The sequence below is a fragment of the Lycorma delicatula genome, chromosome 3, assembly GCF_047948215.1.
Source record: "Lycorma delicatula isolate Av1 chromosome 3, ASM4794821v1, whole genome shotgun sequence".
Taxonomy (NCBI): Eukaryota; Metazoa; Arthropoda; class Insecta; order Hemiptera; family Fulgoridae; genus Lycorma; species Lycorma delicatula.
In genome coordinates, this window is record NC_134457.1 from 30,853,843 (window position 1) to 30,880,604 (window position 26,762).

At 29.1% G+C, this 26,762-nt stretch overlaps 1 protein-coding gene across 1 annotated transcript in view; it reads right to left on the reverse strand.

Moving 5' to 3' along the window:
• Positions 1-793: 793 nt before the first annotated feature.
• Positions 794-26,762, reverse strand: part of LOC142320833 (uncharacterized) — a 199,724-nt gene continuing 173,755 nt past the window's right edge. Inside the window, exons 2-3 of the mRNA XM_075358808.1 lie at positions 2,232-2,396; positions 794-846 (exon numbers count right to left, since the gene is read on the reverse strand). Of these exons, the coding sequence (XP_075214923.1) occupies positions 794-846; positions 2,232-2,396 (218 nt within the window). The remainder of the gene's footprint in view (positions 847-2,231; positions 2,397-26,762) is intronic.

Consider the following 26,762-nt stretch of genomic DNA (forward strand, 5'->3'; position numbering starts at 1 on the left):
ATGCGTGGGAATATGAAACTAAAATTTTGTAGCGTACGAAACATGCCGTGACTACCGGAATTCAAACCCGAGAACTCCAATAAAAGCTAGTGACGTTACCATTCCGTCACATAGATCGATATAAATTAATTATCATAAATTCATACAGAAACTCACAAATTATTTTTTGTTAAAATTCTTAATTGTTTTTACTCAATTTAGATCTGTTTTGATAATTTAAAATTCATCCTGATTGAAGGACAAATGTCGGTATTTACTTGCATGTGCATGTGTTCGGTTAAGAAGGAGGGAGAGAGATTAAAGTTAATGAGAGGGAGAGACAAATTTACTGATAAAATATTTCAAGACATACTTAAATTAAAACCAATAAAAGAAAAACTAATTTCTACAAAAAAAGTAATAAATAATGAAGGAATCTAGCAATAAAGATTTAAAAAATAAATCAAATTCCGAAAATAATTTTTCAATTAATCAAGAAACTTAAAATTTCAATGTCACTAGAAAACCAAATTGTAAATCAATAATCACGCTTTATAACGGTAACAATTTTAAAAGTATGAGACAATCAATTCTGTAAAATATTATTTATTTTAATTGTAGAAAATAACACGCACGAACACACAAGCGCACACAAGACCCAACCTGATAAATACCTAGGTTTATTAGCTAAAGAATTAGGCAGCAAAACATATAAAAAAATATATATATTAAAATATGAATTATATTAGTCGATTCATATGAATTTTATAAATTGAATAACTAGTGCCCAAAAAATATTTCAATATATAGCTCATTATTCATTGGTTAACTCGAGGTATAATATGAAAAAATTTGTTATAACAGTACCTAGAAACACACATTTAACACAATCAGATAAACATACTTTAACAATAATTAAAGCATTTTAACATCAATTATTTAACAATAATTGATAAAAAAAGCAAATATGTAACAATTAAAACAATATTTCCATCTCCTTGGCGGAATGGTAGCGTTTTGGTCTTTCATCCGAAAACTTGACTTGGTACAAGTCAAGTTTTAATGGTTAAAATCCTAAAAAAATATTATCAAAATTGTTCCTACAATTAAATAATTAACCGGTGAGTTAATCTTGGGATGAAACCCGTCATTCTAAATAAGCTGATTTTGTAGTCGAAGTTCAAAATCCTAGTAAGAGTAGTTACCTTAATTCGGATTTGAACACTATATCATAGTTATCGATGCTTTTTCGTGGTTGGGGTTCAATTAACCATACATCTCAGGAATAGTCGGTTTAAGTCTGTTCAAGACTACATGTTTACTGGTACATTTACAGTTACACTCCGTCGCTAATGAGTTTAATTATTGAGAAAACTATAAAGGAAAGATTAAAAAACAGAAATTAAATCATTTTTAGTTACCTTTTTGTAATAAATATATTATACGTTAATTATAGGTGTACGGCTTTTGAATACCTAGGTGAACCTTTTGAATACTATTTTTTTTTTGTATATCAATAATATTTGTAACTATATTTTTATTACTTTGTATATTGTTGCTATGAAAAGAATTAACATAAATTTTTGTTTAATTTTTTTTCTTGATGATTTCGTCTCATAAGCTTAAAGTTTGTGTGTGAGATATGGAAATGGAATTTTTTCATTTTTAAAAATGCCATGCCTGACCGAGATTTGAATCCGGGATCTCCTGATGTAAGGCAGAGACACTATCACACTCCGCCATGGAGATCGGTGATTTTACTGACTACAAAATTAAAGACGTAAAGATGACTAACTAATTCTGATTTAATCAATGTACAGTGGAATATGTATAAAAATATGTTAATCAAACTTGGTTAAATTACAAAGATAAATTAACTAGTGATTTTTATCTAATATATTGTAATTATGTTGTATGTATATATATATATATAAATAATATAATAACAACCACCATAGGAGAAGCAGGTGATAGAATACTCCCCTGGTGTTTCTCCCCAACTAAAAGAGGAGTAGTAAACAATTGGAGATGTTTTACAGATATTTTTCTATGTTATGGAACGTAATAATGCTTCGGTGGGTAGTGATGTCTGTGGCAAAGTACGTACGTGACCTTTCTGCTACGCATATGGTATAAGATATACGAGGATACGTGGCTAAAGGTCATAGGCAGGGTGTAATTTTTATTAAATAAAAAAAGAAAATATATATATATATATATATATATATATTCAGACCATTTTGATTACTTACTGGCAGTGCAGTACTGTTGTAATCCACATTGTGAGCAACGGTGGGGTGAATCTTCTCCACAGTGGCAACCTCCATCTTGCACACAACAAGCACAACTTTCTTTCTGTGTTGAATCGTAAGGACACGGACAACCGGATGCTTTCTGAGTCCATAAATCCACTTGACCTGGTAAAATAAAATGTCATTAGCAATACTTAAAATAATAAAACATATACGTTAATTATTTAAACCATTTGTAATACTTAGTATATTTATTCATTTATATCTTTTTTTACGGTAATTATCGTATTACCGTAATTATCCATATTCTCTAAAATTAATGAAAGTATTATGAAATTACCAAATAATTTACGAATTAAGAATTAATCATTTATGAAATGACATATCACTACATTTAAAAACTACAACAATTCAGCAAAAAATAAATAAGTCGCAAACAAACAAAAATGTCTAATATAAATGTAATATATATTACGGGCGTTTCAGCTATGCTGAAAATAAATTAAATTAAATTAAAATATAAATATAAAATAAAATAAATAAAAATATAAATGTAATAAATTTGTCTGTCTGGCCTTGTCTTTTACAAAAGCCAAACATACATAATACCTTATAAACCATAATATCAGAGAAAACCAATGAATCAATTTAAATTAAAATTTATTTTTTTAACAATTATATTGCATAAAAGGGAGTACACAGCATTAATATTAGTTAGTATTTAAATACAAACTACCACTTTTATAATATAAAAAAGTACGTTATATGAACGTAATCTCTTGACCTTAACAAATGTCACGTACTTCATAAAAATTATTAAAACACAATTCACTCTTTTTTACATTTTAGGTGTAGAGAAAGCACCTCTTTTTAAGTTCGTATTTCCTGCTGATATGAGAGAAATAGTACTCATAGTACTTAAGATTGAAATATTTTCATTTTCTTGTTCATTTAAATAAAATATTCAGGTATTAGTGTAACTAAGTAACCTACCATAAAATAAAAGCATCGCATATATGAATATTTAATTTTTTTAAATTTATATAAAACCCAGTTTTACTCAAAAAAAAAAAAATATATATATAAAATATGTGTAATACTAGTGAAATAAATTAAATTAATAAAAGAACCGGGTTATGAGATGAGATTGTAAAAAAGATTAAACAAAGACTAGATTTTAATAAAACAAAGATTATTTTAAATTTCAATGTTTAAATAAAAATGAATTTTTTAACAGAATAAACGGTCAAGCAGCAACAGGACAAACATTTGAAAAAAAATATTATTACATACAAAAAAGTAACCCTAAATCCCTCAAAATCTTTTTATACACTTTACTCAAAATTTATCAATTTTTATTAGTAAATTTTATAAGAAAATAAATCAGGAAATTCTGGAGAACAATCCATCAGCATTTGAAATCTGTTTAACTTATAGTAAATAAATTAGATTGTTAATTAAAAGAAAATAATTTTTCTCTCTCTCATATATATATATATATATATATATATATATATATATATATATATAAAATCATATATGCAAAGTGATTCCAAATTTTACGGCTACCTCTTGGGAGATTCTATTATAGCCAAAAATAAGAAAAATAATCATATAAACATAGGTCAGAAAACGGTTGGTTAGCGAGTTTCGGCCCGCGAAATATTTAGCTCTGCATTCTACTCCCTCTGTAAAATTAAACCGAAAAACGGGATAAAACAAGAAAAAAGATTATATCCGAAAATACGCACTTTTAGGTATGGAATAAAATAACTTTGTTAATTTACCAATAAACAAACAGAAATTTCTAGTTAACTTTATAGAAAATTTAATTCTGAGAAAAATTGTGTAAATGACGTCTATTTATGTTAAATACAAATTTGAGTTAAAGTTTATGTTAAATACAAGTTCAAATTTAATTAGAAACGAAACACACAACTGGATCGGAAAATTGATTCGAAGTTATTCAGAACGTTTTACATAAAAATGCTAAAAATTATAAAAAATAAATTCAAAAGAAATTCTTTTAAAATATATTAATTTTTTTATTTTTTTCATGTGTTGGCAATAACAGTTGACAATAATTACATTCTTTGTCTAGCATTTGAATATTCATTGAGAAGTGTTTGTGTTATTATTGTTCGGTTAGCCATTCACAATGGGTGATACCACAAATCTGTTTTCATTTGGAGAATTGACGGTACATCTGAGGCTTTGGAGAGGTGAGTCGAGAAACAGGTATGCTTAAACCACAAACTGTTGATGCTGGTCGTGAACGTTTTGTGAGAAATACCAACGCTGAAGAAGCAATATTGAATGCGGTACAATTATTTACCACCTCAAGCACCAGTAGTTCTTCACATCGGTTTTTACTTCGCAAATAAGTGTGTAGTGAACGTTACGGAAGCTAACATTTTACCCATTACATACAACACGTGTACAATAGTTAATTACCGTCCGATTTTGATAATCGGATGAAATTTTGTCGATGATTAATAGAAAATGTGAATATCATCCCGATTTTTTATGCAATATTCTAATTACTCATGGATTCTGTTTTACAATAAATGGCATTGTAAATTATCAAAATAATCACACTTGAGAGGAATAAAACGTCCATGAGACTACTTTTATCTGTTCAGAGAATCACCGTCATGTATTACTTCAGAAGATGAATGAGAATGATATATATTAGTGTAAGTGAAGTGTAGTCTTGTACAGTCTCAGGTCGACCACTTCTGAGATGTGTGGTTAATTGAAAACCAACCACCAAAGAACACCGATATCCACGATGTAGTATTCAAATCCTCATAAAAGTAACTGCCTTTACTAGGATTTCAAACTTAGAACACTTGACTTCAAAATCAGCTGATTTGTGATGACGATTAATCACTAGACCAACCAAGTGGTCAAAAAAAAAAAATTAGACTGCTACAAGTCATTTCCAATGCATAATGAGACTAAATGATTATCTGACACCAGTTAACTCCTTAAGTAATGTGAGTAATTTTTTTTTTGTAAAAATGAAGGTGTTGTTCAGGTAAATATAAATTCTTATGCTTTTTCTACGTCAAAGGAACGCTAGATGTTGCTACAGATATTTTTTTGCAAGGCACTAATTTCGACTACAATTTCTTATGAAGATATTGATAATTATTTGCTTGAGGTTGATGATATCAACAATTAAATTGTAAATATTAGAAATAATGAAAGCCCGGAATTGGCTGTATAGTGAACCCGATACTCTGAGACGGAACTCATACTAGTACTTTCTGTACTTAGTTTGCTTTACGTGAATCGTAAATTGCAGCTACAAGAAAGACTGGGATATATAAAATAAGTAACAAATTAATACATCAATTTAAACACTGTTTCAACTCAGCAGAAAAGAATTATATATATATATATATAGTGGAGTGGTAGCTTCTGTGTCTTTCATCTGGTAGATTCTGGGTACGAAGTTTAGTCAGACTTGCTATTTTTCCTAACTAAAATATCTTTCACTATGTATCTTACTTCTAAAGAAGATAAAAAAAAATTTTATAAAATTACACGTTTTATGAATACGTATCTTACATTAATGAGTAAAAAGTTAATTAACAAACAAATAATAGAAAATTTTAGAACCGAAAATAATGTTATTTTGAAACTCAGAGAGGGTGTAAAAAATTAAAATTATTGTAAATTTTATAACAAAAAAAGGGCTTCATAAAAACAAAACTTTTTTTCTCTTTTATTATTATTATTATTATTACCTTTTTAAAATATTGTACAATAAATTACAGCCAGATCCGAAAAATGAAGTTTTCTTTTATTTGTTTTTCCTTTAGTTCATTATTGTATTACACTGATAAATGGTTATTCTTATTTAGTTCAAATTGAATATTTAAAAAGAAATTTACACCTTTTACGGAAAATAAATTATAAAAACAATTTTTTATTTAAATTAATTTATTATACATCTTTACATTTTTATTTTTTAAATTTTTTTTATTTCATTGAGAAAACTTCTTCATAGAATAACTATCTTTCTTTTTCAATTAAATTAAAACGGTAAATTCTTGGACAGAAGAAACTTCATTACAATATAATTAAATTTCATAATTCATAGCTTATTTCTCTATGAAACGGATGAAAATTTATGTAATATGTTATTTATTTATTTTTTTATAAAGTTATATTAAAAAAACCGTTACACTAACAGTGATAGAAGAAAAATGGTAAATGATTAAATTTACCACTAAATTACGATTGTTAATTCTTATTTAATGTATTTAAAATGATTATATTTTCTATTCAACATTGAGTAGGGTTGTACATCAAAGATACGAGTAAATGAAAGAAAATTGAATTTTCTCTAATAGTCTCTTTACTGAAGGAAGAAGAATGTTCTTTACTCACCTGCAAAGTAGAATAGTCATTAATTAAAAAAAAAAACTGTATTCATAAAATTTAGTTCGTTGAAGTATATCTTAATTAAATAAATTCTTTTAGTATTCTACAATAAAAAGGAAGGAAAACAAAAAAAATGGTTAAATTTTTATTTATAATTTATGAAAAAATCTGGCAAAGTATTGTATGACTTTTCCGGCTCTGCCGATTAAGTAAGGTATTTTATAAGTCATAAAATACCTTGTACTGGTTTTATAATGCTAAAAATATCAGGAATGCAATCATGAAAAGCCGTGTTTTTATTTTAATAATTAACGTTTAAATATAAATAAAAAAATGTCTGAAGATTTTTAAATTTTGGGTCCTGTATCAATGGTTTTGTTTATTTATTGTTTAAAATGGCTACCAATAGAAGATTATGTATCACAATTTCAAATATTTAAATAAAAAATATTCTTGATTTTGGGAGCTCTCGTACTGCCTGGGGACAATTTAAAAAAAAAATATTTTATAAGAAAAAATTATAAAAAAAAGAATTGTTTAAAAGTATTTATTTTTATTTGTTATAAAAAATTCTTTATTTTATTATAACGCACACCAACTTTATATTCTGTTCATCAAGATAATTAGTTGAACAATAAGTAAATAATCTATATTTGAACTAACATTAAGCAGTCACAGACCCAGCGGCTGGTGACTTAACGAAAAGAAAGAAATGAAATAGAAGAGCACTCCGTACAACCAGAGTATAAAGTCACCTAATTGAAACGATAAGACAAACAAGAAAATCCTTAGCAATCTTGAAAAATCACTGATCGTGTTATCCAAAATATTGACCGCCAAATAATTCGGGTGTCGATTCAAAAGATTTGAAAAAATAAAGTAGTATATTTTTTATGAAAAGATAAAAAATTTCTTCTTATATGGATGAGGTAAAAAGCTATTTAAATTTTAATTGCCTTTAAAGTGATTTAGAAAAAAAAATTAATAAATATTTTTAAAGTGTTAGAGCTAAAAAAACAGAATATATAATTTTTAGAGGTGGGAATTAAATTTAAAAAAGATTTTTACGTAAATATTCATATGTAAGTTAAGCTTAACAAATTTGCTTAATTAAAGTTTTATTGAAATTTAACCATCCCTCCAATAAAGGCTAAAACAAGAACGCAAAATTTTCAAAAAGGTTTCTGTTTTAAGATTCTGGTTAATAATTTTAGAAAATTGTAGACATTTTTTGAATGTCCTATATGTTGTTATATATTAAACATCAAATATCTACATAAATAAAAATGTAAATGTTCGTTCAAAATATTAAATCTCCGAAAGTTCTTCACCGAAAAAACAACGTGAAAATTTGAAACAACGTTGCATTCGAATACGCGCGCGTTTTCATGTACCTAAGATGTTACACCTGTGACAGGTAAAAACATGCTTTTTTTTTTAAAACAGAGCTATCTGTTGGACACAAAAGCAACACAGCCTATAGTAAATATTTTAAAATTCCATTTCAGTGTTTCCGATATGTGTGTCCTTTGTAGACTAAAAACGTACTGGATCAATTTACGCACGGGGAAAAAGAGAGAAAGGGAAAAATCGGAAAAGGAAGAAGATAAAAAGGGAAGAAGGGGAAAATGTGAAAAAGAAAATAGGGGGAAAAGGAAATGAAAAGGGAAAGGAGAAAAAAATGAAGGTGATGATGAGAAAGAGGAAGGGGAAGGGAAAGGGAAATAGAAATCCGGGAAGGAAAGGATAGGAGGAGGAAATGGGAAAGGAGGTGTGGTATAAATGAAAATGGGAAAATGAAGATGGGGAAAGGGAAAGGGGGAAAAGGGAGAAAGGGTAAAAGAGAAAAAGGGAAAGGTTAAATTTTGTGAAGTTCCGAAATATTCATTTTGTTAATGTTTTATCAAACTTTCAATTGTATTCATTTAATCTATATATATATTGTGTTTTTTTCAAATCTAGCAATAGTGAAGCATTGACGGGTCTGCTAGTTAAAAATAAAAAATAAAACCCAAGACTATTATTTTTAACTGTTGTATAACATAAACTTCAATTTTATTGAAGTATTGTTTTAAAATCTTTTTATTGTTGTACTAGTAACATAAACAACAAATTCCCAAAAATAATTTTTTTTTTAAATCCTCTGAAATTATCTTTTTCCAAATGAAAAATCTACCAAAAAAAATACCAATAGAAATCAAAAACCTGCTGCATAGAAATATTTGAGCCCAAGTTGAAGAAAATCGTTTCGGTCAATCCTGAGATTGCCAAAAGCAAGCAAAAAGCAGTGCGATGCCGACGCTCATACTTACATTCGTACGCAGATACATATGTGTTTTGGTCTAGATGAACTACTAGTTGGACCCTAAAACGAAAAGATTTATAAAAAAAACCTAGTACTCCAATTTTGTCGCGATCATCATACTTTCCCTTTAATATAGCTATCTACATTCGCCAGGAAAATGAAGATTTAAATAACAAAATAGTCGTCCCAGAAATAATGCCATAAAAACAAACTCAAATTGAAAATTAATCATTTAAGAGTGAAAATAGTAAATAAATAAATCATTATTTCATCAAATTAGTTCTCATCCAAAAATTCAACTATCTGAACAGATTGTTAGGATATGATGGTGTTGTTAGTTCCTTATTGGGCAATGTGATAAATAATTTATTGTTTTTATATTAGAGATGGTAGGGTACTAATGGAGAAAGTTCCACCATAATTATTTCACTTGTAAAGTTCTGTACTTCTGCCCAGTTTTTGTTAATGTTATTGCAGGAAGGATCATACAACGCTTTTAGTGTAATATGTCTCCGTGTACATAAAACATACAATTAGATTCCATTTCAACGTAGACAGTAGGTTATTATCTATTTATTTTTTTTTTGAAAGTTTGTTTTCTTGTAATTTTTAGAAAATACACAAATATAAGAAATTTATATTTGTAAATATAAATTTTTTATATTGTTTATTTATTTTAAATTGTTTATTTCACAAACCTTTGGAGAAATAAACAAATAGAATGATTATAAAGTGAAAGTTTTTATTTTATTTTTAATATTTATTTATTAGTAATTATACTTGTTAATTTCTTATTACTTTTAATTAGTAAGTATGTAGAAAATATTTATATATAGTCATATTTAAAACAACAGATTAAAATATATTGTAATTAAATACGAGTAGGTTTTAAAGTAATTTAAAAAAATTAAAAAACAACGTCACTAAATATATGTAATTTTATTTCCCAAAAATCTTTTTAATATTATTACGAAGCTCTTTATTCAAAATTGAAATTAAATAATAATCCAAAAAATATTTTAACGCATCATTTCAGATATAAATTTTACAATTATTTTTATATTTATTTTTATTTTCCTAATGTGTACGTTGCAGTTTGTTCAACTAGTGAACAATAAGCAACCCCTTGAAAATATCCTAATGAAATGAGGTGTAGTCTTGTACAGACTCAGGCCAACCACTCCTGATATGTATGATTAATTGAATCCCAACCATCAAAGTACCTAGTATCCATTGTCTTATACACAATTAAGAATAAAAACAATTAACCTTTTTTCGAATTTGAACCTCAGAACCTTCGATTTCAAACATCAGCTGTTTAACAACTAATTTGCGATTACGAGTTGTGAACCATTACGAGTTGTTAACCGTTAGACCACCCTGGCTATTATTTATATATTAAAATATATATATATATATATATGTTAATAAAAAGTTTATCATAATAGAATATATTTATTATTTAAATTTCTAGAATATCACAAATGTCATGCCAAGTTTTATACAACAGGAGTGTTTAAATAATCTAAAATGTTTTTTTCATGTTTATGATGAAGTACATAAAAAATAAATATGCACAGAATTATTAAATCTAATATAATATATAATATAAACCAAGCAATCTGATTTTATAAAATAACTCTCTAATTCTATTTCATAATCTGAACCAAATACTTAGTTTAGAATCTCTTGCAGTTGATAATTCAATTAACTGCGCTATACATACAAAATAAAAAAAAGTAGTTCAAACGATTTATATACATAAGAACTTAACATTACCTTTCAGTTTAATTTTGTTATATTTAATTCACAAGCTTGGAAGATTAAGCTTTTATTATTCTCGTAACAAGTATACAACATAGGTGTTATTATTATTTGTAAATTATTGTTTGAATTAATTATCTATCGATAGTCTCTCTATTAGTTATATATAATTCCGCTGAATAATTTAATCTGGAGCATCCTTTGGAGAGTTCTAACATGTCATGCATTAGCTAAATCCCTTCAACTGTCCAATATAATTTATAATTTTTAAATATTTTTATTTAGAAATTTAATTATAAATTGATGAAATCGTAATTATTAATGATTACGTTCCTCTTTGGTTTATAAATTAGACAAATATACCTTTCTATTTAAGAGGCATGTTTTAAAGTAAGTACAGTTTTGAAATTAAAAAAAAAACAAGGAAACTATTCTTAACAATTTTATTTTTACCTGAAAACATGTACTTTAATCTACTTTTCTACATAATTTGCAATTAAGGAACTTGTAGTATCGTGCACCCAGTTTTTGAACACCGTCGTCATAGAAGTCTGCCTGCCGCCTGACTTAATATCCACTGCAACACGGTCGCTTTGTCACCATCATCGTCGATAATTTAAGCGTTCGGTCACTATTTCATAGACAGCACTTCTTGAAACTTGAGGAAACTCTTCAGATAGCAAAAAAATCGTAAAGCGTCTGTTCTCTCTGACTTTTTCGTCAATTTCTGCACAAAATCTTCAGTAATGACAGAAAGTCGTTCATTCTGTTCCTCATCATGAACATTCTGGCAGATATCTTTAAAAGCTGTAACCCATTTTTGTACAATTCCATCGTTCACAATGTTTTCTCCATACACTTCACTGATCTGACGATGAATTTTAGCCGCTTTCACGCCTTTAGCACTAAGAAAACTAATCACAGTTGGCGGGGTTCTCGATCAGCAGAGGCATTTTAAATACTCACAAACAAATGTAAACACAGTCGAATATTTCCATACTGGCGTGAGTGGCTTGCCAACAGATGCAGGTACACAGTCCGCATGTGTGGAATGCCAACCGCAGCGTAGCAGCGGCGGATTTTCAAAACGGTACTTACTTTAAAAACATGCCTCGTATATTTCTAAGCCTGTAATCTACCACCCTTTTTTTATGTTTTTTAAACACTTTTTGTCATGTTATATTTTTTGTTTCAGTTACCCCTTAACGATAGTCATTAAATGTAAACCTACTAAATCTATTGTTATATAAAGTGTAAGTTATTATCTAGAAAGCGATACTAACTAAAAAATTAATAATTTATCAATTTTTGTACTCATTAGGAAAGATAATTTTTTTGTAATAATAACTAATAAAAATAATCAACAATTTAATATTATATTTATAGAATATAAAATGAAGTACATTTTAAAATTAAATATTTTTATTAAATATTTAATATTTTATAATATTTTCATTCTCATAAATATTTGTTTCCAATAAACTATTAAATATCAAGTTAACAGGGTTGAAAGGATTATTAGGAAGAAGGTCCGTGTTTTCGTTAAATAAAATAAATGTTGTATAAGACGTTTTTAAAGCCAATATGGGCCTACGGGATACAACTTTGGGATACGGCGAGGAACAACAATATTGACATCATCCAAATGTTCCAGAACAAAGTGCTGAGAAAAATTTAAGACATGCCATGGTTTGCAAGGAACAAGGAGATCCACGGTTACCTAGGGATGTCATCTATTAGTGAAGAAATTACCGACTAAAAATGTACTTAAGTTTAACGCGCACGAAAACCATCTCGCTGTTAACCTTTTAGATAATAGTGAAGATGTGAGACGACTAAAGAGGCTGCATGTATTAGATCTAGAAGATGATGTGCGTTCGTATCATCCTTTTTTAATTAAATACTTTGTATGTGACAAGTGTTAATTTGTTGTATGTTTTATTTTTTCTCATGTGTGACTAGTGACAGCTTTTTAATACTCGATGCTTGTACTGTTCTGTTAACTACTTAATTTTACTATTGTATTTTTATCCTTGTATTTTTTATTGAACTTTACTGTGTTTAAACTTTTATGTTATCTTGGAAGGTATCAGTGGATGCCTCCCTTTCACTTCATTATTACTCTGTACTTACGGTTTCATTGTTCAGGAAACTGATTGCAAATAAAGCAATATAGATAAAAAAATATTAAAATTATGTATATTTGAAAAATTTAAATTACGTTTTTTTATAATAAGAGTTATGCAGGAGTTTTTTACGTAGACTAGTAACTAGCATCACTTTTAAATCCTAAATTGTTGTCAAACACTGATAACGTAAATTATTTAAAAGAGGTTGGAAAAATTTATATAATTTCCAAATGCGGTCCCTTTGGATCAACTTTCATTATTTCTAATAATTCACTTTTCTAATCTTAATATTTATTTTTTATTAAATTACACAAACTTTTATTATCATTTGTTAATATTATGTACATAAAACGATACCGCAGTTATTCTGCAGTCATTTTTTAAAGTTTATGTATTAAACTGTTTATAAACCAGAAAAATCACTTGAGAATAGCCTATAAAAAAATTTACTCGAAAATTTATCCTTTTAATAATTTATATATTTAAACATTATTAAAGAAAAATTAATATTGTAATAAATATTCATTTCCATTTTACTCCACAGATATTTTAGGTCAGATAATTAGCATCCAAATATTAATATTATCATAAAAACTTCACCAGAGAAATCTAATTTTGGAGTTGCAGTACATGTGAGACATTTTAGAAAATGTAATTTTTATGAAATTAAATAAAAATATACACATAAAAATTTAAAAGTATAAAAAATATTCTGCTAGTGTTTCATAAGTAATATTATCTTCATTTAGTAGTTAAATATAAATAAAGTGGTCGTTGATTATAATAAAATAAATTGTTAGACGTACAAGTAAATGAATTAAAAAAACAAAAAAAAAACAAATTACTTGCGTTTAAGTAATAAATCCTGTAAGGCGAAAACTAAAACGTTTTAGTTATTGTAAAAAAAAGAAAAATATTATTACAAGTGCATTTATTTGTTATTTTCAGACTAATTAGGTTAGCTCAGTTTAAACAACTAAATAAAATTTTATATGAATATGAAGGCTTAATGTATTTGGAATAAGGTTGTGTTTAGACGTGCGTGCTTCAAAAAAGTAGGAAGTTGAGAAATGAAGGGATGGAGCACATCGTACATAGGGCCAAATGGGAACAACATCGTAGCTCTCAAGAAAACAATTGTAAAACAATGCTTTTATATATATATATATATATATATACACACACACACACACACACACACACACACATTTCTCGTTTCCTGTTTCTATTACTATAAGAAATATTTCACTAAAGAAAAACAATTTCCTTTCTAAACATTTTCTTCTGATCGGTTTGTAAAACTGCTGGCCAAAAACATCTGTTGCCCTATTTCCGGCTCATTCACTCAACCTTTTTTTTGAACTTCTCCAGACCAGAAAATATACTTCCTAGTTAATATTTATGTATTAGTATTAAGTATTAAAAAATAATTAGCAGCACGGTTAAATTTGGGCGTGTTATTATTTATTTGATGGGATCAAATAAAACCTCTGGGAGTTTAGCTAGTACATAAAACTTCCTTGATGTAGGATAAATAGGATAAGTAATGAATAAATCTATTAGTTATAAAGTATAGACTCAAGTAGTATTTTGCTAAATTATACAGCTAAATTTCTCAAAAAATGCTGCATGCGATTGCGATTAGATTTTCGGTAAAATGATCTAAGTTGAATAATTACAATCGATGAACACAAAGTAAATGAGACAGAATTGAACACATACAATAAGTAGTCAGTTCTCAGTATATCGATACAAAGTCAAATAAACATAGTCGATGGGAGAAATAACACCTTACTGATCATACACTAGTCTTCTAACACCTATTAGAAGATTAGTAAGTAAAATACAAACTAACATAATGGAATAACAAGCATAGTGTTTAATAGAAACTAGTTTATCAAGCGTTATAATTCCGGTTCAGGGAATTAATATCTTAGACATCACTTAGCATTTCCCAGGTTCAACACATTGAGCACAGGAATCTGACCGTTTCATGAATTTAATTATGTAAAATATTTTAATTAATTATGCAATTATGTTAATTATTTTATTTTAATTATGTAAATATTTAATTATGTAATATTATTTAATAATAATATTTTTTAATAAGTGTCTTTAATAAACCATAATTGTTTACACCACTTGGGAAAATATCGTATGAATTAATTTTATCTTACGAATTTTAGTTTTCAACCAATTTTTTTTAATGCTTTTATTTACAGTCGCATTAACAATTACAGTCATTAGCGACTAAGGTAACATTATCATGTAGTGTTACATAAAACAAAAAAAAAACATAAACAACAAAAATAAATAATAAAAAAACAGGAAGAATAAAGAATAAACATAGAAAAGTAGCAACAAAAAATACAAACTAAAATACATAAATCATGCAAAAATCACTAAATCGTATTCTTCATTCCACTGTTCGAGAAGAACCGCAAAAGACGTTTTACACCTTTCTGTTTTAATAAAAATTTCATACCTGAACCCAGGTCTACGATTTATCGGATGGTTCCAAAGATGGGCAATCAAAGAGCAGATGATGCACAGACCATTTGACCTCGCAAGCCTCACAGATATTTTGAGGACAGCCCAATAGATGAGTGTGGGTAAGCCTGGTGTGTCCGAGCCTTAGCCAAGTTAAGATGACTTGGTCTCTTCTGTTGCTCGGGAAAGAAGGTTTTTCGAGCACATTTACCCAGATGTTATGTAATGCCGTGGGAGAACTCAGCAGACAGAACCTATTACACTGAGTCCGCAATTTAACACTAATCTCATGAAGTCTCCCTCACATGTCGATTGTACTTGGAAACCATTTATTGCAGCTCTCTTGGCAGCCTGATGGGCCCGTTCATTCTCAAGGATGCCACAATGGCCAGGAACCCATACCAGTACCACAGTCTTATTTATCCTTGGAAGGATATCATGAATAATCTGGTCGATGGACACAGAACGTCTGCAACTCAAGCTCTCGAGTACACTTCTAGAGTCGGTAATTACTAGGAAGCCGTCATCACTACGGGTTTCGATAACTTTCAAGGCGAAGTAAATTACATAGGCCTCGCAAAAGAACACAGAATAACAGGCATTAATTTTATATAATATCTCGGTGTCAGGGAGTGCAATAGAACAGCCACAATCGTCTGCCGAGACAGAGCTGTCTGAGTACAACCATTGTACACTTCTTCGCCATATTGTTCTCTAGCAGACTGGAAACCTGGGTCCCGTTTATGACTTCCAGATTGTAAGTGTACGATCTCTGGAGACGCGCGTAACCTAGGGGCGCCGCATTTTGTTCCCTTTTCAAGGATCTTCGGCGCAGGCAGATCTAGATCTTGGAGATAGCGAAGTAGCCTGAGACTGAAAGACTGCGTTAAGGACGTCCTTCCTTCAAGTAGTGAAGTGCAAGCGTGTCTGGTGACTTGCCATGAGCAATTGATTGCGTTGTTTCATAGTCTTGTATTTCCTCCTGTAACGCAATTGCAGTTCATAGGATTCCACCAGTAAGCTTGGTGGCAAATGCCCCTATTAATATGCGAATGGAGGTTTTGTGCAAGAGGTCAAGTATGCCCTTATTTATCTCTTTCGCAGAGTCATATAGTACAGACCGGTATTCTAACTTCGAAAAAACAATGCTTCTGTACATGTTCAGGATGATGGATTTATCCGCAACCCAGCTGCAAGAAGAAATGAGTTTAAGGACAATCATTCTCATTAGCCTTGGTGTAATTAATGTGGTTCAAAAAGATCAGTTTCTCATCAAAAGTTACACCAAGGAGCCTAATCTCGTTTGTTCCCTTTATCTCGTCTTTACGTAAGTGCCGTCTCATCAAGTCTTTGCGTCCGACTGGTTGTTTAGAGAAAACAATAAATTTAGACATGGTTACCGACAATTTGAAACCACTACACTGTGCCCATCGGTGCACCGATTTCAACGAATTCTGCATTATTTCTCTCGTAGTTCCAATTTCCATACCTCTGCAGGTGATAGTGATATCATCAGTGAAGATACATTTCCTAACTTTCAAAGTGATAATATCAGCCACCCCATTGATAGCAAGCAAGAGCAGTACACTTAGGACAAATCCCTGTGAAACTCCGTTTTTAATTTTTTTAGTTTTGAAGATTTTTGAAAGGACTCCATTAGCTCTAACACAGACTGTCCGTTTGCTCAGAAAATTAGCTATAAAGCACAAAATATTGCCGTTAACATCGTTCTGTAACAAGGTAGCAATTATGCTCTCTCACCAAGCCATTTCATAAGCCTTTTCAATGTCTGAGGTCATAAAAAGGAGATGTACCTTGGAGGCGAATGCCTCACACACATCTGTCTGTATAGATATTAAGTGGTCCAAGGTAGATCTCTTTTCTCCGAATCCGTACTGGTATTGGGACAAGAATTTGATTCTCTCGAGATGCCATTTCAGTCTGTTACTTATCATCTTCTCCATCACCTTGCAAAGGATGCACGTTAGAGCAATCGGACGGTAGTTCTCTGCTGAAGTGATGTAACGATTGGGCTTAGCCACAGGGATGACTGCAGCCTGTTTAAAATTATTTTTAATACTTCTTCGTGGTACTTTCAGGAATGTTTCCCGAAGCATACGTATCAGTTCCGTCATATTAGATGTGTAATCTCGTGTAAACTCTAGTACTGCTAAGTAACCCCTCCAGCGTTCCAGGAAGTTTTTGAAGTCTACGTAATTCAAAACATAAGGGTTATCCTTGGCTTAAAAAATCTCTACTAGGGGTTCCAGGCCAGCGTCAAGCCTGTCATCATCCTTTTTTGGCTTCTTGGATCATTTTGCTGACATGTCTGTGGCTAGAATGATCGTTTGGCGCCCTTACTGCATTCCCAATGTCTCCCTGATGATCGTCTGTGGTAGAATTGGTGGACAATGCACCTTACTTGGAGCATCTGGAGATTGGAAAAGGCTAGGAAAACCGGCCTCTGAAATCTGATGGTCTGTACTCCCTTGAGATTCTGTTAGGCTGCACGGTTTTGCTTCTAGCAGGTTGCAATTTTTCGCTACATGCCCTGGTTATAGCTAGTATACAGCATCGGCCGAGAGATATATCCAGTACTGTGAATCACCGTAGATTAGGTTCATCGTGCTTGGTAACTTTATACAATCTGCAGGGTGTACATATTCATGGCAACGAAAACTCAGGACGTGTTCGTAGCCCGGTTCTGAGACAACACGCATGGATTTAATAGCCGACTAAAGGCGGATGCCAGAACGCTTAAGTTCTTCCTCTAATACCTCATTCGAGATAACTGGGCACATATTAGGGAGGACTAACTACTCTTTTGAATTTAGTCAACAAAGGGCGAATCTCCAAGAGGTGGTTCCCAACATTAACTTTATTGTGCTTATCGGTAATTGATTTAACAAGATTACTATTTGCCAGGTAGATACACACCCGGTTCATAGAGATCTTAGATGCATATAATATATTCTTAGGAGTAACCAGTTTACCAATGGTCATGATATATGCACAAATCGAAATATCTCCTATGGTATCCAGTACGATGGCTTGAGTTACGCTAAGGTAAGTCAGTTTCTCGGCCACGGTGGCGTAACTTCCTGGTCTCTCTGTCTGTCCTGTAAGACGGGTGTCATTCTCTGTGCGATCAGCTTCATTCAATTGTTCACCATGTTTACTCCAGATTGTCTGTAGTTCACTTCCGTCAGGTGTCTTCTCACATATATTTATACAAATCTTTTCTTGGTCGGTCACACTAATAACTACTCCCCTGTACTCAGAGGAAGCAGCACAGTTGAGATATTTGTTTACAACGATCAGCTGGGCCGAACGTCGAAACAGTCGAACTTGGAAGGTTATATGGGGTTATGTGGCTCCGTTACCCCATTTATAGAATATTAATACCTCAGCGAGCTATTTTTAATATTGTCTAGTACTTACGAGCCCAAAGACCAATTTAAACATAAATAAAATCCCTTTAAGTTACAAATAAATTAAAAGTATATAGAAAATAGGTCACTGAACTTGTCACATAGACAGTTGTTATTTATATATTCATCAATCAATTTTATTTAAATGAATTTAGATAAATAAATTTATAGACATATAAAGACTTCAACCCGTTATTAATTTAAATAATAAATAATACAGCTGCAACAAAATACTTGGAAAATAAATACGTATATGAAAAACTGATATTTTTTGACAACTTTTGTATATGAGGTTTATTAAAATAAAAATATACAGTACATGTACCATTGATTTAAAACAATTTATAACTTAACCGGTTAAGGTAATTTCAAATGATTTAACAAGTATCGCAATAAAAAAAGATTAAAACATATTGTACAAGGTATTCAATCAAGCGTTTATACTTATTTACATACTATATATTTTTTTATTATTTCCATAAAAGTATAAATAACGAATAATTTTTCGTTATCTGTGAGATTTATTCAAGTGTAAAAATATCAATATATATTTTTTTTATTTTTATATATTATATTTTAAACATTGCACTAAAAAAAATTTCAATTATTATTGTTTTACATGAATATTGTTTTTAAAAAATGACCTGTTTTGAATGAATACGTTTATTTTTATTTTTTTATCAATTATTTTTCAACCCATTGAATTTGATACATAAAGAATTTATCCATTCGTACATTTAAATTAATTTAAAGTGAAAAATATTTATTTTTTCAATGTTTTAAACGAATGCTTTACACGATTTTTACGTAGTATCCACTTTTGAAATAAACTGGCTATCTGTTTATTAATAGTAAATTAAAATAAAAAAATATATATATAATTGGTTTTAATTTACTCACTCATTACATAAAATTTATGATCTATTATAATCGATCAACTTCAATGTATATTTTATGAGAGAAGTGTACATATATAAATAGAGAGAGAGATTAGTTGCCAAGGAAACTATAGAAAAGTTCACCAAATCCTATTCACTGCCTAATAGTTATGTAAAAACGGATTTTTTTTAAAATTGTAGTAACGGCGTCAAATTGTTAATATGAAATTCTCCACACAAGTGGAAACCCGTTTTATAAGAACATAGTAATATTTTATGTTATCTTATAATGTAAAACGTTATAATAAGATCATAACATTTTATGTTAAAATGTTAGGATCTGATAATTCTCACTGTTTTCAAAGCGAGGTAAAGTTACGAGCTTAGGTTAAGATATCATACGTTCAGTTTTACGCTTGAATCAGTAGTGCTGGTAAATACAGTACATACATGTCGGTGTACTATGATGTTTTCTGTATTTTGACAAAATATCTTAAGTCAAAAATTAAATATTTTCTCCGGAATTGCAGTTAGTATTACATATGTCTCTGCATGCTACTTACGTATCTATAAGTAAAAGGGAACACCAATCATAATCGGTATTACTGAGAAAGGCAAAGAAGTCAAATAAATTCCACTCTTTCTAGTAAACGTTGAGGAATAAAATGAAAAAAGTTAATGTACGTTCCTATAAAAAAAAACACGAAAAACTGAGTCTATTATTCTACAGTATTATCTTATGCTTTAAATTATTGAGTGTACTAATATCAATAAGTTTGAATAATAACGGTAAGTAATTTTCAAAATATAAGTTAACAATAAATAATATATTTTACTTGGAGACAAAAATTGATTTTATAAATTTTAAAAGATTTATGTACCCGGAATAATTCTATACGAAGGGCTTCATATTGATGACACCCTCTCTCCATGTTCCTCCTTAATATCTTTAAAAACTTACAAATCATCAATTCCTGTTTTAACGATTCATGAAGTATTAGCTATATATCAATATGATTTTAGATCTAAATATACATTAGCAAGCAAATTAATCCGAACATAGATATTATTTAATAGAAAGTAACTTTGGTTAGAAAAAAAAATTATATCTAAAATTTGTGAATAACTAGTAATTAATATGTCCTCCTTTATTCTTACTTACGTCACATACGATTTGGTATCGATTTAACGAGTGTTCTACATATCTTTCTGATTTCTTCACGAAACCGAACCGATATTATTGCTTTAATAACGTCAATTTTTGTGTACATTTCATTTCTGAGAGCCATTTTTTGACCTTTGCCCAAAGATTTTCAATTGGGTTTAAGTCTGGGGAGTTGCCTGGTCAAAGGAGAATTTTAATGTTTCGTTCTTTTAAAAATTATTTTACTGTTCTGGTACTATAGCATAGCGTCAAATCTTGTTACTCCGTTACCTTGTAGGAATTTGTTTTGATGTTGTGTCACAACCCTTTTCTTCAGTATCTTGATATATCCATCACTTGTATTTATCTACTGGAAGTAATGAACGAGGTCTTTCAAATGTGAAACAACTCCAAAACATTTTTTTTTCTGGGGATGTTTAACTGATTGTTGGATATGAGGCGGTGATGTATTCTTGTCTAATGCTTTTTTAAGGTATGGAACCCCGACGTAAAGGGTTACGTCGGAAAACATAACATTTTTCTTGTCTTCTTTAGCTCAGTTAGCATATGCTTATATTGCGTGTAAATCTGTTTCACCGGCTGCAAAGTCTCGATTTAAGTCCACAGCAGATAATTTTGGATCAAGTTTACTTTTTTTACTCTAATAACCGACCTTGGAATGGTTTAACTTTTACGGCTACATTTGCTTTTGCTGTGAAAAGGAGCCAGTTTGTTTAAATTGTTTTAAAATAGCATTCATTGTCCTTAAACCATCACCAAACTCAGAAGCAATTAGTTGTGTCACACTGATATGGTCACAGAGAAGCAATTTTCAAACCATTTCTTGGGGTTATGTCTATTATTATATATTTAAGACACTTAGAGCAAAAAAACAAGATTAACTATTCCACCGAAATGGTAATAAAACAAGAGTAATGAACAGTTTACTAAGCTGGTCGAGGCGATTCAAATTTATTCATGAAAAATAATTTACTTTTGAAATAACATAAATCATATTAGCTTATGATTACATAATATCATTTTATTTCTAAGTTACTTAACTGTACTAAGTTTACCAATATCATTTAGAAAGTTGGCGTTTTAATAGAGAGATGGCACAAATATGACAAAATGACTATGATATTAGTGAAGTACGAACTTAAAAAAGCATGCTATGAAGTTTCAGATACGTGAGTTTAATAATTTGTGACAATAGAGTAAAGCAAATATTTTTTAACATTTTCAGATATATGAAGCTTACTGATATTCCAAAACTTTTCGGTAGACAAGTTTATAACATTTAGACGATTTTGCCAGAGCTTTCCGCTTGATGGAAACCACGTTAGATAACAGTCAACCTACAACACATTAAACTGAAAATTTTTCAAAAGTATTTAAATCTATTTAAACGGGATTCAACTGAGTATCTTTGATATTTTTTAACTGTAGATGAAACATAGATTCCCTATTACAGAAAAATAAAAACAGCAGTCCAAACAATGAATGGCATCAAGTAAAAGTGCGCAATCTAGTGTAAAGGTTAAATCGAAAACGAATCAGACATTTCTTAGCTTAAATAACAATAATGATAAGAATTTATAGCAATCAACTATTTATTATAGATATACAAACAATCTGTCAGTGGATAATATTCTCTTCATTCATACCAATGTTATTATCCATTATAAACTCAACAAGAATTCATTTATAATTAATGTATTTACCATTCATGTATTTGCTATTTACAGATAATTACTGTAATAAATACAGTAATGAATTTCTTTAAAAAGTAAAGGAAAACTAAAATAAATTAAAGTATTACTAGTAAAAGTTTGCTCTCTTAAATTTTCCCTTTGAATTTGATTAAAATTAGGTTTAATTTTTTAATTTTGTTTATGTTTATATACTTATACTTTATTTCCAAATTTTTACATTTTCTTATCTATACAATAAAAACCTGAATACTTTTTATTTTTAAAAATCCAAATATATAAATTAACAAAAAAAAAACATCGCGATTTTTCTTTTATATTATAATTTATCGAAATTATGAGAAATTTGACTGATTTGCTGAAGTTAACAAGATTAGTAGAATTTAATCATAACAATAATACGATTTATTAAAAGGAAAATTAACAATTAAAACGTAACGAGAGCATATGCTTCAACTGCTAAACTTGATATAAAGTTTTAATGAGGAAGATCTACCACCCTGCCACACTACTACACCTTTCTGGATTTCTATCTCACTTTAACAAACTGATATCTATTGTATGAAATATTGAATTAAAGCCTTTATGCCAGTTTACGGTCCAAAAGCTATAGATTTCATTATAACTACTCAAGTGTAATGATTTTAGTCGTCTCGCTTTAACATTACTGTACAAGTTTAAATAAAAAGTAGAAACTGACAACTTGTAAACGATTCAAGTCAAAAAAAGTAATATTTTCATCTTTCTCATTTACTTACTTTTTTATTGTTTACTATAATTTTGTAAATGTTAAAATAATCTAATTATTTTATTTTACGATAAAAAATATTTTTAAAACAGTTTTATATTAAAGAAAAAGTTCTAATTTTATTATTTTTTTCAAAGTTTATTCTTCCAGATATTATTGAGCACAGGTGGAAATAATTTTTCTCAAACACTTTGGGTTTGAAAAAAAAAACTTTAACTAATTAAATGATAAAAATAATAAAATGACTAATGATAAAAACTGCCCGAATTTTCTTAATAAAAAATAAAAACTGTGAAAGTGGATAATTGCAAAAATCATGGAGACTGGATCACTTGGAATTCTTAAGATATGTAACAAAGCATTAAAAGTTAGAGCTAATAAAATGGAATTAACTTTCCAGCTAAGTCTAGTTGTTTTTTATATCTGCAAAAACACATATAAAAAACAATTTTTATCATGAAACTGAAATTTTGACACTATAAAACAGCGACAAAGCCGAAAGCACTATATGTGGCAGAAAACCTAAGACTGTGCAATCAAGATCTACTAGAAAATCTAGAAAAAAAAGAAAGGAAATTATAAGAAACATTTTATGTTCTAAATTTAAAAATAATCGGGTAAAATTAATTCGAAATAGTAAACTTTATGCTAAAATTGAAACGTTGTCAGATACGATAAGAAAAGGCAATTTGCATTTTACTCCCACTTATTTAGAATGAATAAAAGTAGATTGACTAAACATATTTTTGATTTCTTCCAAAGTAAAAACACTAAAGGCAAATGGTTCACAGAAGTCCAAGAATGCCTTTTCTTTCTTTTTCCTATTTAGCCTCCAGGAATTACCGTTCAGGTATTACTTCAGAGGATGATATGTATGAGTGTAAATGAAATGTAGAATTGCGTAGTCTCAGTTCGACCATTCCTAAGATGTGTGGTTAATTGAAACCCAACCACCAAAGAACACCGGTAAATTGTGGGAAAAAAGTTACCTTAAACTTTGAGTAAAATTTTGAGATACGGGACTCATAAGGTCTGTATTTTTCTGTCCCCTAGACTAATTGTGATCAAAATTAAATGATATCGTTGCCCCATATACAGAAACAACGGGTCAAATTTCATTCATATCTGTCTATCCACTCTATAAATATCCACCAAAAATCAGGCCAACATACGAGTAGATACGTATGTATTAATGTTGGCTTGTATATACAGAATGTATCATGAAGTTATCCCGAGACTTTCATTGCCTATTCCACTCGCGAAGTAATGGAAAAAATTCAATAATCATATGTCCTAAAATGTTTCGTTTGCGAGTTACGGCTAGTGAAATGTTTTGCTCGGATTTCAGCAACCCGGTGAAATGAGATCGAAGTAAAATTTTTAGGACTTTAATTAAGGAACAAAATTAGTGATTTCTTATAGTTTTTTACCTGAAAAATTGAATAAAATAGGTCCCAGAACCGCAAGTGCCGTAGTTTTTGGGGTGAAAATCAATAAATTTGGGTAAAAAACTTTTTTTTATGTTTAACGTACAATAAATTAATTAAATCAGTAATAAACGCATAAATAAAAAAAAAAAAAACTTGTAGAGAATTTAATCATGAACAAAATAGTAAGGAAAGTTGAAAAAAAGAAATATGAGGAATATTAGAATTCTATTTAGAAAGAATACGTTAATACATTTATAAAAAAAAAACTTTTTAAACAAAACCTCAGTAAACTTAAATCCTTATGAAATCTTTCTAAAACTTATAAAAACTTAGTAAACAAAAAGGGCAATTCTTTTTTGGTGATGTAAAAATTTTTATTAACAAAATTTACTATTAAAAATTTCTTTTAAAAATATTTTAAAACTGTAAATTTCAAGCAATTGTAAAATAAAAATAAATAAATAAAAATTACATAAATTTTTTATTAATGACAAAAATACAATAAATTATTTGAAAAATTATTATTTCAAAGTTGGTAAAAAAATAACAACAGCTGATCAACAGTGAGCAATACTGTATTACTGTTTAAATCATTCTGTAAAATATATTAAGTATATCGGGTACTGTGTGTGAGCTGTGGTGTTAGCGAAGTTTTTCTGTGAATTTTAGTTTGAACGTGATCTGTTTTTCGTAGAAATAATGCCGTGATTATTTACAACAAAGGAATACGCTGATATGGTATTCAACTAAAAATCAACAAAAGCAGTATAGAAGCGTGCCAAGAAATAAGTTGTAAAGGGCGGGCTCATTTGTGGATATTTATTATAAACTACGTATAATGTACTTTGGTCTAGCGTACTACTTCTAAATAAAATTCGAATTTTTCTTTGTTTTATTCAGCTTATCTTAGACAATTTTGTTCAAAATTAAATACTCTATAAGTTTTTTAAAAGGTTTGTGTGGTATTACCCATTTAACCAAAATATTGTATGTCTAACATAAAAAAACAGGTCTTTTGCTCCAGATTTCTCAAAAACTACTGAGATACGGTTATGAGATCTATTTTATTCAATTTTTCAGGTCAAAGACCATAAGAAATCACTAATTCTACCCCTTAATTAACGTTCTAAAATTTTCGGTACGACCTCATTTCACTGAGGTACCTGAAATCTGATTGAAATCTTTCACTAACCGTGACTCGCAAACGAAGCATTTTAGGACATATATGCTTTTATTGCATATATGACCTAAAATGCTTCAATTTGCAACAATTATATATGCATTTCCATTATTTTCACGAATGAAATTTTCATGAAAGTCCCGGGAGAACTTCGTTACACTTATATATATAAACATCCTAGCATTTTTCAGGAAGGGTGGTCTTATTCAAATCCTTTAAAGTTAAAATTATATATTTTTTTTGTTAGAAGGTCATGAAACGCGTCAAGATTTGGAAAAACCGTGACGTGTAAATTCTGAGCCGATTACTACACATTCCTTTTTTTTTAGAATACTTCCTATTAAGTACTGAATAATTCGATAATTTTAATTATATCTTTTGAGATTTGAGCGCAATAATATTGTTTGAAGAACTTACAACTTCTTTGAATTTAATATAATTACTGGCACATTTATTTCAAGTAATAAAATAAAAAATAAAAACAACTTACTCAAAAACATTTGTACTGCTTACAAAATGAGGGAAGAAATAGCGGGAAGCATTAAAGAAGAGAATTCGAGTAATATAATATGTAAATGAACCGTCATCAGTTCATTTATTACCCATTTCCGATATTACATAATATCGGTGTTTATAAGGAAAAAATAATAAATTAACACCACTGAGACTTAGAAGTTGTTATAGTATAAAAAGGCAAAAAAAAGTCGAAAAAGTATTACAAAATCATCCCGTCTCTGTCCATGTTATTTGTAATGAAAATATTATAATAAAATAAAGTATTTAAGTAAAATTTATTTAATTTTATATAAAAACTGTTAATATTATTATTATTATTATTCGACTTTTGCGAATCTAAAAAGAAAACAGTATTTAGTGGCATGAAGCTAAAAATTTTATTAAATAGAACAAAGGAAATAAATTGTAT